We start from the raw sequence: 16938 nt of genomic DNA on the forward strand, positions 1-16938 counted from the left end.
TGCAGAGTTTTCAACCTTAGTGAACTCAAACACTTTAGCAAACATAACGTTGACATTAGTCGACGCAAACTTTGTTCCTGTAAAACTTTTATGTCCTATGTATTTGTCAATGACGGCAGAAAGTTTCGAATTGGAAGATGCAACTGGTGAAAGTATTGTACTACAAGAACAACTTCAACAACAAATAGCTCAAGAACAACAAATGCAACAAATGGAAACAACAAGTCAAGAATAAAAAAAATATTTTTTTTATTTTTATAAAAATGTACAGAATAGACGTTTCAGATTTTTATGACTTCCAAGCGTTCAGAAATATGTGTCCATTTAGAGACTATAACAAAGCAGTCGAGAATTTGAAACGTTTAGTCATTTATGTCGACTCTGCCCCAGAATGTTATGTCATGAAAGAATGGGATGTTGTCTTTAACAAACCAAGAGCAACCATAGTTTCAGAACAAGAATGTAGACAGAAACTTAAGAAAATAAAAGTCGTGCAAGTTGGTATGAAGATGTTAGATGCTTGGGATATCTTATTGTCAAAGTTAGAAGATTTTTCAGTTCGTGGTATAAAGTTCTATACACCTTCTCCAAACTTCTATTCTATCTTCACTGGATATAAATACGAACAAGTAGAATGGAAAGAAAATGTTATAGAAGCTTGGTTAGACCATGTCAAAGAAATTATATGCAATGGAAACGAAAAGGTTTATGAGTATATCTTATGTTGGTTTGCAAACATCTTACAATATCCAAGTGCTAAAAATGAAACTGCTCTCATTATAATTGGAAAACAAGGAACTGGTAAGAACACTTTCTTTACAGATATTTTGTGCAAACTGTTAGAGGGCTATTCGAACCCTAATATGACAAACTTAGAAAACATCTGCGGTAAATTTAACTCTTCAATAGAGAATATGAAACTTATAGTATGTAACGAACTTCAAAGTATAGATACAACAAAGGTTTTAAACTCAGATGCTTTGAAGAGTCTTATAACAGACAAAGTTGGAGTTGTTGAAAGAAAATATAAAGACCAAAGAGTTTGTGAAAATGTTGCAAACTTCGTCATGGTTTCAAACAATGTTGTTCCGATGAAGTTAGAAAGTTCTGACAGAAGATATGTAGTTGTCAGAACGTCAGATTCTCATATGCAAGATACAGAATATTTTGACGACTTAGCAGAAACTTTGACATCTGACTTTTACAACCACTTGTTCTCATATTTCATGACATTAGATATTTCTAAGTTCAATCCAAGACAAATTCCACATACCGAAGAAAGACAAACATTGTTAGAAGCAAACAAGAGTGTATATGAACTGTTCATAGATGAGACTAACTTTGAGTGTTTAGATGAAAGGTCATTGTACGATTCGTATAAACAGTATTGTCAAGAGTATGGTTATATGGCAGCTTCTAAACGTACATTCTTGGCAAATGTCAAAAATCTTTTAGATGTTCAGAACGGCGTATATACAAAGAAAAATTTTTATGAGTAAATTTTAAAAAAAATATTTTTTTATCCGATAGAAAAGATGATGAAATTCATCTCAGTCAACAAGTACATGACAGAAGTCAAAGAAGAACTAGACCCATTCGCTTATTTGAATGTTTACTTCTACCATTTTGAAAAGTCTACATATGACAAAGTTTGGAACATCGAACCCGTTAAGTTTGCTATTGTGACTAAAAATGGTGCGAAATTTGAAGACTTAGACATAGAAGGTTTGTTAGCAGTCAAAGAAAATTTTGACAGAAGGTTTTCAAACCTTAAAGAAGGCAAAGCATACAAACTTGTTATACCTTATGAACCAAAGAAAGCAGACGACTATGAATATTATGAGTCTAAGATAGTTGAAGTTCAAGGTAAATTGGGTAAAAAGATTTTAGAGTCTAAGCCAGTGTTTGCCCCTAAAGAGGAAGAGAACATTGACATTGACCCAGAAATGTTCTAAAAATAAAATTTTATTTTTACATGTCAAATTTCTTTTTCTCTGGAACTGGCTCTGGTTCTTTCTTCTCTTCTTCTACTTTCTTTTCTTCTACTTTCTTTTCTTTCTTTTCTCTCTTCTTCTTCTTCTCTGGTGGAGTTATGTCAAATTTGGCGCAACCATATTTATGTAAAAGTTCTTTGTCCTTTAATAGCTCTTCTATTCTGTTTTCTATTTCATCTTCAAGAACAGCGCATGTGCCTTCTTTGCATTCTAAGAACTTTTGTTGGACTTCATCTTTCCAATCGGCGTCATCTCTGTCAACAAGTCTGTCATTGACAAACTTAAAGACTTCTCTGCTTAATGTTTTATGGTTCTTGTCATATTCCCAGAAACAGAACTTTAGAACAAATTCACCTTTCTTGTTGACACTATGTAAGATTTTATGGTCGACAGATGTTTTTGCTGTCGAAAAGTTTGTCTCGAATATAGATAGCGAAATCGCTAGACATTTTCAAAAAAAATAAAAATTTTAATTTTCTAAAAATATGTTAGAAAAAAAGTTTGCTGACATTGACAAGAAATTTGAGAATGTTTTAAACAAGAACAAGAGGAAGTTGGAAAATGCTCAGATAAAACCCATACATGACAAGTTCCTATTTGCTCAGAATGGTATAACAGGTCTAATCACACCGCCTGGGTCGGGTAAGACTTTCACTTATCTTAAAATGGCTGCACAACAACAAGAACTAGATGAGAAGAACCCATTCTATGAGTTAGTAGTCATTTGTAGTACTTCTGGTCAATTCGATCAAACCGTAAATTCGTTCAAAGATATTATAAAGAAGTCTAAGTTAGTATGTATAAAAGACTCTGAGTTGTTAGATTGGATAAAGAAGTACCAAAGAAGAGTTTTGAAGTACAATGCTATAAATGAGTATGTCAATTCGAAGTTTAAAGACCCAAATGAGGAAATGCAGAGAATATTAGAGAAGAAACACTTCAGAAACAAACAGAAAGAGATAGAATACATTTCGAAGAAATTGCAATCTTACGATTGGAAGACTTACCTCATAGGTGTCTTCTTATCTTAGATGACTTTGCTTCTCATCCTTTGTTAAAGAATAGAGAACAAGACATGTGTCGAATTCTTAAGAAACTTAGGCACTTTAACATCTTGTTGTCATTTGTGTACAGACAGCAAAGAGTTTAAGTAAGGATGTAAAGAGAATACTTACTGACATTATCTTTTCCTGGATTGTCCGAAGACGATTTCATGGAACTTATGAAAGAGTCCATGGCAGGTAAGTTTGACAGACATGAACTCTGGGAGAAGTACAAAGTCATACAAGACCCTCATACTTCTTTCAGAATTCACATCTACGCGAACAAAGTTCAAATTGTAAAAAGTCAAGCGTAAAAATGTAAGTGTTTGAGTCTTAGTCTGTTGTGGTGCTGGGGCTGTCGGTTCTTCTGGCTTTGGAAGACATTCAGGAAGAGGAACGTCGGACATTCGTTTGTGTCCTGTCGGAAGGAAGAACTTTTCCTGTTGGAAGGAAAAACTTTTCCAGTTGTCAAGAAATTTTTTTCCTGTCGGAAGGAAAATTTTTTCTGTCGTTCGACCAAAAAGTTCTCAATTTTCGAAAATTTGAATGGTTTACGGACGAACAACAGGAAATTTTTTTCCAGTTGTCGGGAAATTTTTTTCCAGTTGTCGGGAAATTTTTTTCCAGTTGTCGGGAAATTTTTTTCTTGTCGGATGGAAGGACTCGGAATGCCAGAAGGATTTGACAAGACAATTTACTTTATAGAGCTACCTGAGCCATCTTTGGTGTCAAGCGTAAAAATAAATGGTTCATCTACTCTGCTTGTTTGAAGTTGTCAAAATACTCTGTTATTTTTTCCTTTAACAATGGCAAATCTTCTTTGAAGGTAAGAATTGTACAACCTTTAATATCATAGTGTGTTTGAGGTAACGTATCTTGAACTATTTGTTTCACATCTTCATTCGGTGTCATTGAAATCGGTAAGTTTTCGCGATAGAACCAATTTCTGTCAGATTTGTAAATCTTAGCAAGGTCGTAAAAGCTTTTGTTGTTTCTTCTGACTAAATGCAACATAACCATATCTTTATCTTCTTCATTTTCCATCTCTTCAGTATAAATCATATACTTATAGTTCTTTTCCTTTCCTTTTGGTACCGAACGTGGTATTCTTTTCTGAATGCTTTTGTCTTTTGCTTGAAGTTTCTTTTCCATCTCTTCACGTTCTTGTCTATGAATTTCGTCAAGAAGTCTGTAAATATACCAAGCATAACGAGGCGAAGCCCACATTGCAACAGCATTTACAAGAAGTCTATGTACATAATATCCTCTCAAACCGTTTGGCAATTTTTCACGATTTTCATAGAGTTTTGGCGACTGGGGTTTTTCTCCCACTCGCAATTTTTCACGATTTTCATAGAGTTTTGGCGACTGGGGTTTTTCTCCCACTCGCTGTTCTTCACGATTTTCAGAAAAAAGTCTGTCTCGCTGTGCTTCATTTAATAGTTCAATAGTGCTTTGGTTCCTAAACCAGTCTTTAGGAACCTTAGTATCTGGAGCAAAACATTCTGTCAAAATACTTTGCATTTGGTACATGTCGTCTTTGACCGAACGAATGAGACGGAGTTGTTTGTTAAACTGTATGTACTCATATTCTTCATTTATAGCTTCATGAACGATAGCAGTTGTTGTGTTCTCTGTTGTTGACATATCTGTCTTTACATACAAAATAAAAAAATAAAAAAAAATAAAATTAGCGTTATTTTCTATCTTGTATAAAAGACCAAAAATAAACGCTTTACATGTATTTTTCAGCAACTTCGTCAAATAATTTTATAGCACTATCTATCTCATCTACTTCAAACGTTTCTTTACCTTTCGTGGGAGCACCATACATTTTCTCAAACTTTTCAAGTAGTTCTGTTTCTGCAGCTCTCATATCGTTAACAAACGCAACCTTAACTCTATTGACTATACTGTCATATCTTTGAGTTATATTAAATGTTCTTCCTATCTTATATCTCTTTGTATTGAAGTCCTTCGGTTTCTGAACGATGTAAAGTAAGCCTTCACTGCAACGTTCCGTATCGAATGAACCATATGTTATGAAATTATATCCAACAACTGGGTCAATCCAGAACAAAACTACTGGTATAAGACTTTTGTCTATAAGATATGCTCTTGTTCCATAGAATCTTACCGATATCATAAGCTCAGGATTTTTTGTCAAAATTTTCTGAGTAGAAGCATTTCTAACCCAGTCGTGGGATGTTTTCTTTTCAGATAGTGTTAGAATGTCTGACAAGGAATATTTTTTGTATTTCTTTGAGTATCTTACGTTTAAATCACCAATTCTAACCACTTTGGTGTCATTGTCTATCTTTTTAACTGTTTCAAACTCAGTGTTTGTCATTTCCTGTTCTTACATACAAAATAAAAAAATAAAAAAAATAAAAACTAACGTTAATTTTATTTTTTCTATCTTGTATAAAAGATACAGTTATATCATGAAATTTGGTCATTTTTTTACGATTTTCATGTGTTTTAGGCGACCCCTGTAAAAGTCGGGGTCGCAATTTTTCACGATTTTCATGTGTTTTAGGCGTTCCTCGGTTTTCCGCGGGTCGCAATTTTTTACGATTTTCGAATGGAATCTCTATCCTCGGTTTTCCGAGGGTAGCAAACATATGAGGAAATTCATGAATTTTGTTGCTGAATTCAATAAAAATATATTTTAGGTGAAGAGGTGAGATTTCACCTCTTTTTTCACCTGTTTTTTCACCTCAGTTATTTTATAAGCGTTTCACATGGTAAACATTATTTTTTAAATTTTGTGAAAACTCAACGGTTTGACACAAGCCCTAAAAATTATTTTACTCAGAATTTTGTTGCTGAATTCAATAAAAATATATTTTAGGTGAAGAGGTGAGATTTCACCTCTTTTTTCACCTCTTTTTTCACCTGTTATTTTATAAGCGTTTTACATGAATTGTATGATGTATATTTGAAATCCTAAACAATTTCGTAGCTTCTATTTCTTCTGTCAGTACATCGAATGTTTTAACGATACCGAAAGTTTCTTTATACTTCTTCTTGACGTCAGATAGAAGGAAATCTTCTGCTGTTGGATAGTTTTTGTTCAGAAATGCTAACATGTCCATTTTATCTTCTGCTGGTTTTTCTGCTTCTTTCTTTAAGTCTGCATAGTCGTTTCTCATACGTTCTATCTCTTTGACTGAGTAGTTATATTTCCTAATTGCTGCCTTACATTTAGAACATTGCGGGTTCATTTTAGCATTGTACATTGAAACCTTACCTGCTAGTATGACTAAGGCGTCAATGGTTTTCTTTAACTCAAAAGTTGCTGGTTTTATTTGTTCGTTCCATATTTTACATCTTCTATCTTTATCTCTTATCTGCCATACACATTCAGCAACTAACGAAACAAAGTTGTCGTAGGTCTTAAACTCCCCAGATTTATATATGTCAGAGATGTTCTTATATACCATGTCGCAGTCTTTGTCCATAACTTTGTGGTTGCAATGAAATCCTAGAAACTCATAGTTTACCTTTCGTATGAACTTCTTTATTTCTACTGAGTCGGTTGGTCTGACTTCAATTTCATCGAATTCAGGAATAGTGAGCTTTTGTTGTTGGATTTCAGGAAGTTTAGGTAAATGGTCAATAATGTCCTGCATTTCATAAAGATACTGTTCATTTGTTTCATCTTTTGCACAACAGTCCAAAGTACTTGTTAAAAGTTCCTGCTTTATCTTCTGGATTTCTGTTTCGAAAGTATATGAAGAAGGAATGAAGCTTTTCATCTCTACTAACATTGAAGTTGGGTTCATGACTAACGAGTTTGGTGCTGTTGTTGCTAACATGTTCTTACAATAAAAATAAAAAATATTTTTTTAAAAAAACTAACTTTTTTTATTTCAGCACAAAATTCATGAAAATTCAACGGGTGAAAAAACAGGTGAAAAAAGAGGTGAAATCTCACCTCTTCACCTAAAATATATTTTTGCCGAGTTCAGCAACAAATTCAAGAGTTTTGTGTGTTTTCTACGGTGGAGCCAAAAATGGCTCGACCTCAAAACAAGCATTTTGTGAAGAATATACCAACCCGCGGAATTCCGGCGGTTGCTTTTTTTACAAAATTCAACGGGTGAAAAAACAGGTGAAAAAAGAGGTGAAATCTCACCTCTTCACCTAAAATATATTTTTGCCGAATTCAATAAAAATAAATGGTTCATTTACTCACAATATTTTTGTACAAAACGACCCCAAACTTTTAACTTCTTTTCTGCAGCTTCTAATGCTATCTTAGCGAGTTCATATTCTCTAAATTCTCTCTTTAAATCTTCTGTTCCCATTGGTCTAGTTCGTATGGAGAATCTCTATAACCAGAACATATCTCACGTTCATGTTCTATTTGTTTTTCATGCATTTTTCTAACTTCTTCTTCGAACAAAGGTTTTGCATTCTCTACTGTATCTTCAAGTTCTTCTTCATCTAATTTCTCATGAACTTTCTTGTCTATGGAGTCCAGAATTTTCCAACTGCTATACAATATTTTGGAGAAGCCCACATTGCTATATAGTTTACAAGTCTTGGGTCTACATACGTTCCTCTAACCTGTTTGATTTCATCCGGAATTCCTGCATGAATTTTATATAAAAAAGCAACCCGCGGAATTCCGCGGTTGTATATTCTTCACAAAATGCCGTATAATACTCTTCCCAGGACTTATTTTCCAACAACCTTCTAAAGTCTTTCCCAAACTGCTGACATATCTTTGTTGCATTTATATAAACCATCCATGTCTCTACGTAAGACTTCAATACCGTTGTAAGTGCCTTTTGTGAATGTTTCGCCATTAGATTTGTTCGTGAACGTTTTTGCTTCGACTGTCATTTCAGTTCTTACAATAAAAATAAAAAAATATTTTTTGGTGGGACGTCGGACATTCGTTTGTGGCTTAACCGTCGGACCACAACGATAAAAATCTCTGCTACTAGCAGTACTGCTACTGACAGTAGCAGTACTTTTACTGACAGTAGCAGTACTTTTACTGACAGTAGCAGTACTTTTACTGACAGTAGCAGTAACTTTTACTGACAGTTTGTAGCAGTACTTTATCGTCGAAAACCCTCTCAAATTTTCCTTTTTACTGCTAGTAGCAGTACTTTTACTGCTAGTAGCAGTACTTTTACTGACAGTAGCAGTACTTTTACTGACAGTAGCAGTACTTTTACTGACAGTAGCAGTACTGCTAGTAGCAGAGATTTTTATCGTCCAACTTTACAAATGTAAACTCCTATCGTTCTATTTTCTTCACTAGGGTCTAACACCAAAGTAACCTTACAAATGTAAACTTATATCGTTCTATTTTCTTCACTAGGGTCTAACACCAAAGTAACCTATGTACATGAAATTTCACTGCATAAAAGGAAAAAACCTGCGCGAATCGGGATTTGAACCGAGGTCTTCGACGTCTGTAGCGAGGTAGCCCATACCACTGAGCTATGAGCCGCTTGCATATTTTTAAGTAAAATATAGTATATTTGTCATACAGTGAAGGATGACCAAACTTAAAAAAAATAAAACTAAAATATATTTTTTTCTATCTTAAGGAAATTCATGAAAATTCAAGAGGGTGAGAAAACAGGTGAGAAAACGGGTGAAATCTCACCTCTTCACCTAAACATTATTTTTCAATACTTTTTCAGCACTTTTCCGTAGTTGTATATGAAAGACAATTCGGGATGAAATTTCTTCATCTGATATAGTCCTACCGGCATTTGTAAAGATATAGTCTAACGGTTTTGTATCTGTTACATTTGTTCTTTGTTTTTCAACCTGAAGCATTTAATATATGTAAAAATATATTGTTTTAAAAAATGTTTTAAAATGGTATGCCATATAGCTTCTTGAATTTGTTAAGACGTATTTGAACGCGTTTTCCATCTGTATCTCTAGTGTTTACATAAGCATAGCCTGCCTTAGTAAAACATACTTGTAATTTCCTATAGTTTACGCCGGTATAAAAGTAGAAAGAGTCTTGTTCTTCGCTATAGTAGTAAAACTCAAACGTATGCTCGCCATAGTCTGTAATTTCAATTGCTTCATCTTCTAGTTCGTCGACAAATTCGAATACAATATCTGCAAATTTGCTTTTGTTCTTATTGTTTTCAGAACGAGTGACCCAACGTAAGTTTTCAAGTCTATTGTCGTTTCTTATATGGTTTATATGGTCTACAAAAGGTAAATTGTTAGGATTCGGTATAAAATGAGTTGCAATGACAATATGTTTAAAATAGTTTTTTCCACTCATCTTCATCCTAGCATATCCGTTATTTTGCTCCCATTCGCTTAAAACTCTTTTTGTCTCTTTTTTTCTGACTTCAAATGACTCACAACAGTGAATTTCATATTTCTCATCTAACAAACAAGTTTCCCAACGGTCTGTTCCAACAAACTCAGCGTACATTTCAAATAAAATAAAAAAAATGTTTTTTTAAAAAATGTTTTATTTTAAAATGGTATGTCATTTCATATTTCTCATCTAATTTCTCATGAACTTTCTTGTCTATGTTTTCTCATGAACTTCTTCATCTAATTTCTCATGAACTTTCTTCATCTAATTTCTCATGAACTTCATCGTCAATGTTTTGTAAAGACTTCTTCATCTATGTCTTCCCAACGGTCTTTTCCAACAAACTCGGCGTACATTTCAAATAAAATAAAAAAATATTTTTTTTGAAAAATGTTTTTTCCTTTACTTAACATAACCACCAGCTACCATAAGTCTTTGACGCCAACCCATACCAGCTAATGAAGGTTGACTTGGTTTAGTTTGGAAACTAAACTTTGGTTTTGGTTTATCTTCAGTTTTTGGCTCACCTTCTTCTATCGGTTTTTCGTCACTTTTCGGTTCATCTGACTTTACCCCACCTGCAGGAACAGTTGTGTCGTCAACATCTTCATAAATATCATATGCCATTTGTTTTTGTTTTCCTTTCAACTTTTTGTGTTTGTTGTAAAGTTTAGAATATTTTGACTCTAAGTCAATGAGATGTTCTATAATGAACTGTTGGTCGGTGAAGAATACCTTCCCATCTGTTGTCTCTTTAGTTCCTTCAGACTTCAATATTTTATTTGTGAGAGTCTGTTTCTTTTTTGAGATACTAGCCGTTCCATTTCTATGAAAAGTGACTTTATAGTTAGGGTTTGTATTTCCAGACCTTGCACCTTCTATTATTGAATTTTTCTCTTCATCTGTAAGTTCTTTGACAGGTTTTGACAATGGTTCTGAACTTTTTGTTTGTGGTGTCAAATCTACCGTTTCAACTTCTTCGGTCATTTCATCTCAGTAAAAAATTTTAGTTTGGTTTGTTTTCAACTGGTTGTTGTTGTTTTTTAAGTCGGTCTAAAACTTCCTGAGGTATAGGAAGAACTTGACAAACACGTGGTTGTGTAACTGCTGGAAGTCGACAAATCCATCTTGAACCCATTTGTCTCAATGCTGTATTGTTCATTTCATCTCAGTAAAAAATTTTACATTCCCAAGTTTGAGGTGGTTGCGGTTGGTTGTTGTTTACCCACTGTTGTGCATGGTTATATCCTCTGTTAAAGAATCTTTCACCTTGGTCCATATAGTGTCCTGCTTGGTTATAGTAGTCATTTGCTTTGTTATAGTAGTTTCCTGCTTGTCTGGAAACATTATCCATCCATCCTTGAACTTTTCCTCTTGTTTCAGGATTTGGAATAAGATTTGCTGCATCTCGTGCTACATCCAACCTTTCTGTACAGTTTGTATAATAGGTTGTGCTTTCTCTTTCAGTATACCAATGTACTCAAAATCTTCCTTCCAATTCCAAATACACCTCTGGCTATTGTTCCCACTGCTGGCAAAAATCTAGATGCAACTCCTGCTAATGCGCCAAATAACCCATTTCTTATAGGGTAAAAAATGACGAATCCAAACAAGGACCCTATGTTTTCTAAAGCGAACAAAGAAAGCACTCATGATAAAAATCTTTAGTTCAACACCAAATGCTTGGTTATGGATATCTTGGAAAACATTCCGAGGTATAGAGAAGATGGACCACCATACTGGCTAATATTTGTCGGTCAAAACACAAGATACTGTGAAGCCATACCATTACAATCCAAAAATATTTTAGATGTGAAAACTGCTTTGACAATATTCGTTGACAAATACCATCCAACAAAACTGACATCTGACTGTGAAAGTTCTTTTCAAATCAGATGATGTAAAAAACTATCTGCGTTCAAAAAATGTAAACCAATATTTCATTGTCGACCAAAACCATTCTGCTCTTGGTGTCATTGACAGTTGTATAAAAATCTTAAGAGACTTAAATCAACCACAAGGTGGTGAAGTAAATGAAATGTCATATGACGACAAATATAGACACTTCTCCATGGCAAAGATGAGACAAGTTTTAAATATTTACAATAGCCGTAAACAAAAAGGTTTGGGAAACCACTCCCCGAAGAAATGAAAAACAACCCCGACTTAGAGAAAGACTATATATTTAATAGTTTAGTCAAAAGAGACAAACAAGAAAGAATGCCGGGCTTCAAACTTAAGAAAGGTGACAAAGTAAAAATAGAAATACCTAAACGCGACCAATATATGAAAATACTATTGACTATGACAACAATGGGAACTCGACAGGTACTCACGTTCGTGTTCGTAAAAATAGAAGAAAGTATACAAGAGAATATTATGAAGTTTTAGGCAAACATGGCAAAATGTACAGACTGCAAGCAGAAGATAAAACTACTATTGTCAGACCTCGTTTCAAACTTGTTAAGGTTCAAGGTGGTATACTTTCAAAGACAGTTCCTAACAAATATAAGACAACTCCTGACGAATATGCTAAAGAAGTTGAAAATGACGACTAAGCAATTCTATACCATGCGTAAACTGTCATGTAAGGTGGCATGTAGTCTTTACTTTGTCCCGTTGTTTGCGTATATCCTGAAACGCGATGTATATGGTTTCCTCCTCCCTCAGTGTTACTCCAGTAACAATCTATAGCAAACTTAACGTCGTCTTTAACATCATATCCTTTACCTTTTGTCATTGATGACCAATCCCAAAATCTATGACTATGCAAACCTGCTTCAGATGTAGTTAAACTTACGTAGTGACTGTGCGCAGGTAAATTTGCACCTGAAATCGTTTTACTTCCACCTGTTTCCTTTGAAGAGTTTGCACAATACAAAAACCTGTCGACTATTTGAGTCCAAGTTCCAAAACCAAGTACTACTTCTGGTTTGGTAGAGTTCATTGACGTGTAAATAGAACCTATAGGATATACTGTTTGAAGTATTTCTGTCTTTAACGTTTGAAGCTCTGTTTTGTCAGCTTTTTTATCATATAAATCTTGAGCAGTGAATTTAACTTTTTTTTCATCCTCCATGACATAGACATTTCTACATTTAATGTCTTTATCCGATGTTAAACCTTCTGGAAAGTTAGGAGGTTTAAAATATAATCCACCCCCACCAGTTTTTTCAATCGTTCCTAAAATACTTTCTATACCAACAGTTGAGAAGAAGTTATGTGTATGTCCAACGTCACTTTTACTGTTTAAGGTTTCTTGTAAGTTTGTAATATTTGCAATGGTATGTGTATGTCCAACGTCACTTTTCCTGTTTAAGGTTTCTTGTAAGTTTGTAATATTTGCAATGGTATGTGTATGGTTCTTGTCAGCTTTAAGGTCTAAACATCCTGAAACCCACCCTGTATTGGCTTTACCTTCTAAAATCTTCGATGTCCGTTCATGGTACCATTCAACCCTTTTTATAATTTCATTGTCTTTTTCATCCACATATTCCTTATCTGCCTTCTTCACTAACCCACTAGCCAGATATGCTAACTCATCGTCAACATACTCTTTGTCAGCTTTCTTTTCAACATCCTCTTTCGTTGCATATGTTGCATCTGCTCTGTCATGTTCTTCTTGAACTTTTTCAATGACATACTCTTTGTCAGCTTTGTTGTTAACATCTGCTTTCAAAAGAAGTTCATCTATAGGTTTCTCGTTTAAAGTTCCTTTTGTTGGATTTACACAGACAGTATGGTTCTTACTGTCTTGAAACAGAAACTCATCTGTCATTGGGTTTATCGTCAGTTTTAAGTTTCCTTCTTTCAATGACTCAGATATCTTAGAATAGTTTGAAAAGTTTGTTGTGTTCTTATTTAGAGCTTGCAAAATGAGTTGTCGGTTGTGTTGTATTTCTCTCATAGACGCTGTTTCATTCGACATTTTTATTCTAGATAAAATATGCTTTCAATAGAAAAAGAAAATTCAAGAGTTGCTACAACTAAACCATTAGATGAACTTTTTACGAATGTCGGTCAAAAGTTTGAGACAGAGACCGTAAAGCATGAAGGCTATCGTTTTGACTACCCGTTAAGATGGTTAAGAGACCCATCCGTCACAAAAGCTATTGCTTTCGTAGAATGAAGTTCATTTCAGAAGCCATACATGGTTTCCCATTTACGGTCGCTTTTGAAGTTCGATACTATAACAAAGAAAAACGTACGTATGAGAAATTTGAACAGGGAAAACTTTTACAAGTGAATTTGCTTGTAAACTTAGAAACAACTCTTCAAGCTTTTCAAGAAAAAATAAACGATATCTATATCGAATATGCAAACCAGTTTAACATTGACGAAGGAGAGTACCATCTCGATATTTTATATGACAGGAAAAATGCAACTGTTAAAATCAATAGAATAGAAGACCTTGGAGAAAACGTTTATATTTCTACAAAATATAACAACTTGGCATGGTATAGATTTTTGAGGATGTTAAATCAGCCTGCAGCATATCCAGTACACCCGAACTTTTATGAAGTCGAAAACCCTAATGGAACATATGAAAATGTTTTCGACTCAGATGCTATTATTGTTCATGCTTCATTTTCTGGCGCCCAAAACTCTTTCTTATGCTTGGCAAATGACTTTTACGAAAAACCTACAAAGTTATACGAACCACCGAGTGGAAGTATTTCAGACTTTCAAGTATGGTTTACTACAGATGGAAGAAAGAGAATAATTCCATTATACCACGCGTTTTACTTAGAACTTAGTTTCATATACAACTACTATCGAACGGTAAAAATATGATTTTTTAATACGGTTGAGGTGTTGGATTTGGTTGCCAACTAGACTGTGGTGCAGGTTCAGGCTGTTGTATAACAGGAGCTTGTTCTTCTGGTTCAGGGTCTTTAGGTATAATACCAACGAACTGACCTACTCTTTTACCAATATTTTTGACACCGTTCCAAATTCCTCTTCCGACAGATTTTATTCCATTCCATATACCTCTTCCAACATTTCGAAAGAAGTTTCCTATTCTTCCAAAGAAACCCATTTTACTATATGTAAAAATCTAATGTCCGCCTAGTCTCTTACGTTTCCTGTTGAGTTCCATAGCATTCTTTAACTGGAGCTCATACATTCTGTTTCTCCTCTGGTAGAAAACATATTCTGGGTCAACTCCTGTGTTCGCGTCATCTGCATAAAGTTGTTTATATCCACTTCAGGGTTTGTATAAAACTCTTTCCATCTCATATTTGCATACCATGGTGGCAAACCTAACGCAGCGTCATTTGACATGGCAGTTTGCATTTGTACATCTGTTGGCACTTGACCATAGTTTGCCATTGCAGTTTGTATTCTAACTTCATTTGGAATATTCTCTGGGTTTGGTTGTCCAGGTTGCTGTGCATTTGCTAAGTTCTGTGCGTCCATTTTAATATTAGATAAAAATATCTCTTACGAGTACATATGCTGAACATTTGCTGGTATTGGTTCATCTTCATATTCTCTGTACTTTTCTGCCACGTCAAATAAGTAAATGACACAATGGAAAAAACCTAAAACAAGTAGTCCTATTTCAAACCACATTTACTTACTAGTAAAATTTCTTTGTTATGACACTTTTTCCGGTTTATAGGACCTCTCTCATATTCTATCTTATCGTATCTAAAATCATAGTCATGTATGTCCTCTAACCATCTCATAACGGTTTCCAAACCACTTTTATCGGATGTAAAGTAAAAGCATGGATGGTTATGTAAAACGTCTAAAGTTTCTAAAGAGTCTCTCAAAGTCCAGTCTACTTGGTATTGAAAATCATATGTGTTATAGAACGGCGGGTCTACTATAAAGAAAACATTTTCCTTGTTTTTATATTTTTCATACAACTCTGTCCAATGACATCTCACAAACTCTATACCCTCAATATATTTTTCTATGTTCTCTTTGAAAACATTTGTATAGTTAAGATATAAAACTTTTGACATAAGTGTTTCAATGTCATGAACTCTTATAGCACCACTATATAATAGTCTAGCAGATATACTATCCCAGTCAATATACTCTGCCTTTTTCAAAACCTCTCTGACAGTATTTTTCTTATCTAATGGTATACGTTCCATCTTACCTATAGGTATCTTTTCTTTTAACTCTTTCAATATTTTGTTTGTGTCTGGTATATGTTTGAGACGGTTCATATAGTTGTCGAAGTCATTGCATATAATCTTTGAGTCAGGAAATACAGTATGGCACAAATGGGATATATAGAAACTTCCACCGAACAAATCTACAAATGTTAGACCATTCGGTAGTTTCTTAAGTTCTCTCAATAGAATATCTTTACATCTACTCTTATTTCCAAAGAAGGGTAACGGTGGTTTTGTAAAATTCATTTATATATAATAATAAAAATGTTTTTACCCGAAAAGTGACAGATGTTTTATTGTGACTTCTTCGTAAAGACTTTATTGTGACTTCTTCGTAAAGACTTTGTTGAGATTTCTTCGTAAAGACTTTGTTGAGATTTCTTCGTAAATGACCCAAAAATATATTTTAGGTGAAGAGGTGAGATTTCACCTCTTTTTTCACCTCATTTCTCACCTCTTGAATTTTCATGAATTTCTTCGTAAAGACTTTGTTAAGACTTCTTCATCTAATTTCTCATGAACTTTCTTGTCTATGTTTTGTTGAGATTTCTTCGTAAAGACTTTGTTGAGATTTCTTCGTAAAGACTTTGTCAAGATTTCATCGTAAAGACTTTGTTGAGATTTCTTCGTAAATGACCCTAGTAGTATATTTTTGGTGTAAATTTCATGAAAATTCAAGAGGGTGAAAAATTAGGTGAAAAAACAGGTGAAATCTCACCTCTTCACCTAAACATTATTTTTGGTGTAAATTTCATGAAAATTCAACGGGTGAAAAAAGAGGTGAAAAAACAGGTGAAATCTCACCTCTTCACCTAAACATTATTTTTGGTGTAAATTTCATGAAAATTCAAGAGGTGAGAAAAGAGGTGAAAAAACAGGTGAAATCTCACCTCTTCACCTAAACATTATTTTTGGTGTAAAATTCATGAAAATTCACGAGGTGAAAAAAGAGGTGAAAAAACAGGTGAAATCTCACCTCTTCACCTAAACATTATTTTTGGTTCATTTACACTCGTTACGAAGAAGTCTTGACAAAACATTTACGAAGAAGTCTTGACAAAGTCTTTACGATGAAGTCTTGACAAAGTCTTTACGATGAAGTCTTGACAAAGTCTTTACGATGAAGTCTTGACAAAGTCTTTACGATGAAATCATGACAAATTCACGAGGTGAAAAAAGAGGTGAAAAAACAGGTGAAATCTCACCTCTTCACCTAAACATTATTTTTGGTTCATTTACACTCGTTACGAAGAAGTCTTGACAAAACATTTACGAAGAAGTCTTGACAAAACATTTACGAAGAAGTCTTGACAAAACATTTACGAAGAAGTCTTGACAAAACATTTACGAAGAAGTCTTGACAAAACATTTACGAAGAAGTCTTGACAAAACATTTACGAAGAAGAAGTCTTGACAAAACATTTACGATGAAATCATGACAAAACATGAAA

At 34.1% G+C, this 16938-nt stretch overlaps 11 protein-coding genes and 5 pseudogenes across 16 annotated transcripts, besides 1 other annotated feature; 5 read left to right on the forward strand and 11 right to left on the reverse strand.

The window, feature by feature from the left end:
* Positions 1 to 13062: part of a mobile genetic element that runs on past the window's edge.
* On the forward strand, positions 264 to 1121 carry TVAGG3_0598370 (uncharacterized protein; the record flags this gene model as incomplete). The annotated part of the gene is made up of 1 exon (XM_051239694.1): positions 264 to 1121. A coding segment is annotated over one exon (858 nt), but the record flags the coding sequence as incomplete, so codon positions are not given.
* On the forward strand, positions 1149 to 1499 carry TVAGG3_0598380 (Poxvirus D5 protein-like family; the record flags this gene model as incomplete). Its single annotated transcript, XM_051239695.1, has 1 exon — positions 1149 to 1499. One exon carries the CDS (start codon positions 1149 to 1151, stop codon positions 1497 to 1499), a length of 351 nt encoding a protein of 116 aa, XP_051097519.1.
* Positions 1536 to 1955, forward strand: TVAGG3_0598390 (uncharacterized protein; the record flags this gene model as incomplete). The annotated part of the gene is made up of 1 exon (XM_001323504.1): positions 1536 to 1955. The coding sequence occupies one exon, from the start codon at positions 1536 to 1538 to the stop codon at positions 1953 to 1955; it is 420 nt and encodes a 139-aa protein (XP_001323539.1).
* Positions 1975 to 2443, reverse strand: TVAGG3_0598400 (annotated as a pseudogene). The gene has a single exon. A coding segment is annotated over exon 1 (469 nt).
* On the forward strand, positions 2480 to 3351 carry TVAGG3_0598410 (annotated as a pseudogene). Its single transcript has one exon. A coding segment is annotated over exon 1 (872 nt).
* On the reverse strand, positions 3791 to 4684 carry TVAGG3_0598420 (KilA, N-terminal/APSES-type HTH, DNA-binding family; the record flags this gene model as incomplete). The annotated part of the gene is made up of 1 exon (XM_001323507.1): positions 3791 to 4684. The coding sequence occupies one exon, from the start codon at positions 4682 to 4684 to the stop codon at positions 3791 to 3793; it is 894 nt and encodes a 297-aa protein (XP_001323542.1).
* TVAGG3_0598430 (organellar and viral DNA polymerase type B) lies at positions 4773 to 5387 on the reverse strand (the record flags this gene model as incomplete). Its single annotated transcript, XM_001323508.1, has 1 exon — positions 4773 to 5387. One exon carries the CDS (start codon positions 5385 to 5387, stop codon positions 4773 to 4775), a length of 615 nt encoding a protein of 204 aa, XP_001323543.1.
* On the reverse strand, positions 5944 to 6858 carry TVAGG3_0598440 (organellar and viral DNA polymerase type B; the record flags this gene model as incomplete). Its single annotated transcript, XM_001323509.1, has 1 exon — positions 5944 to 6858. One exon carries the CDS (start codon positions 6856 to 6858, stop codon positions 5944 to 5946), a length of 915 nt encoding a protein of 304 aa, XP_001323544.1.
* Positions 7231 to 7891, reverse strand: TVAGG3_0598450 (annotated as a pseudogene). The gene has a single exon. A coding segment is annotated over exon 1 (661 nt).
* TVAGG3_0598460 (HNH endonuclease family) lies at positions 8883 to 9467 on the reverse strand (the record flags this gene model as incomplete). The annotated part of the gene is made up of 1 exon (XM_051239696.1): positions 8883 to 9467. One exon carries the CDS (start codon positions 9465 to 9467, stop codon positions 8883 to 8885), a length of 585 nt encoding a protein of 194 aa, XP_051097520.1.
* Positions 9756 to 10340, reverse strand: TVAGG3_0598470 (phage tail repeat-like family; the record flags this gene model as incomplete). Its single annotated transcript, XM_051239697.1, has 1 exon — positions 9756 to 10340. One exon carries the CDS (start codon positions 10338 to 10340, stop codon positions 9756 to 9758), a length of 585 nt encoding a protein of 194 aa, XP_051097521.1.
* On the reverse strand, positions 10360 to 10515 carry TVAGG3_0598480 (uncharacterized protein; the record flags this gene model as incomplete). Its single annotated transcript, XM_051239698.1, has 1 exon — positions 10360 to 10515. The coding sequence occupies one exon, from the start codon at positions 10513 to 10515 to the stop codon at positions 10360 to 10362; it is 156 nt and encodes a 51-aa protein (XP_051097522.1).
* Positions 10535 to 10932, reverse strand: TVAGG3_0598490 (annotated as a pseudogene). Its single transcript has one exon. A coding segment is annotated over exon 1 (398 nt).
* A 237-nt stretch (positions 13063 to 13299) lies between the features above and the next one.
* TVAGG3_0598500 lies at positions 13300 to 14147 on the forward strand (annotated as a pseudogene). The gene has a single exon. A coding segment is annotated over exon 1 (848 nt).
* Positions 14148 to 14151: 4 nt separating this feature from the next.
* On the reverse strand, positions 14152 to 14394 carry TVAGG3_0598510 (serine threonine-protein phosphatase family; the record flags this gene model as incomplete). Its single annotated transcript, XM_001323512.2, has 1 exon — positions 14152 to 14394. The coding sequence occupies one exon, from the start codon at positions 14392 to 14394 to the stop codon at positions 14152 to 14154; it is 243 nt and encodes an 80-aa protein (XP_001323547.2).
* A 520-nt stretch (positions 14395 to 14914) lies between these two features.
* On the reverse strand, positions 14915 to 15733 carry TVAGG3_0598520 (phage tail repeat-like family; the record flags this gene model as incomplete). The annotated part of the gene is made up of 1 exon (XM_051239699.1): positions 14915 to 15733. One exon carries the CDS (start codon positions 15731 to 15733, stop codon positions 14915 to 14917), a length of 819 nt encoding a protein of 272 aa, XP_051097523.1.
* Between the last annotated feature and the right edge of the window lie 1205 nt (positions 15734 to 16938).

Source organism: Trichomonas vaginalis, chromosome II, assembly GCF_026262505.1.
Source record: "Trichomonas vaginalis G3 chromosome II, whole genome shotgun sequence".
In the NCBI taxonomy this organism is placed as follows: Eukaryota; Parabasalia; order Trichomonadida; family Trichomonadidae; genus Trichomonas; species Trichomonas vaginalis.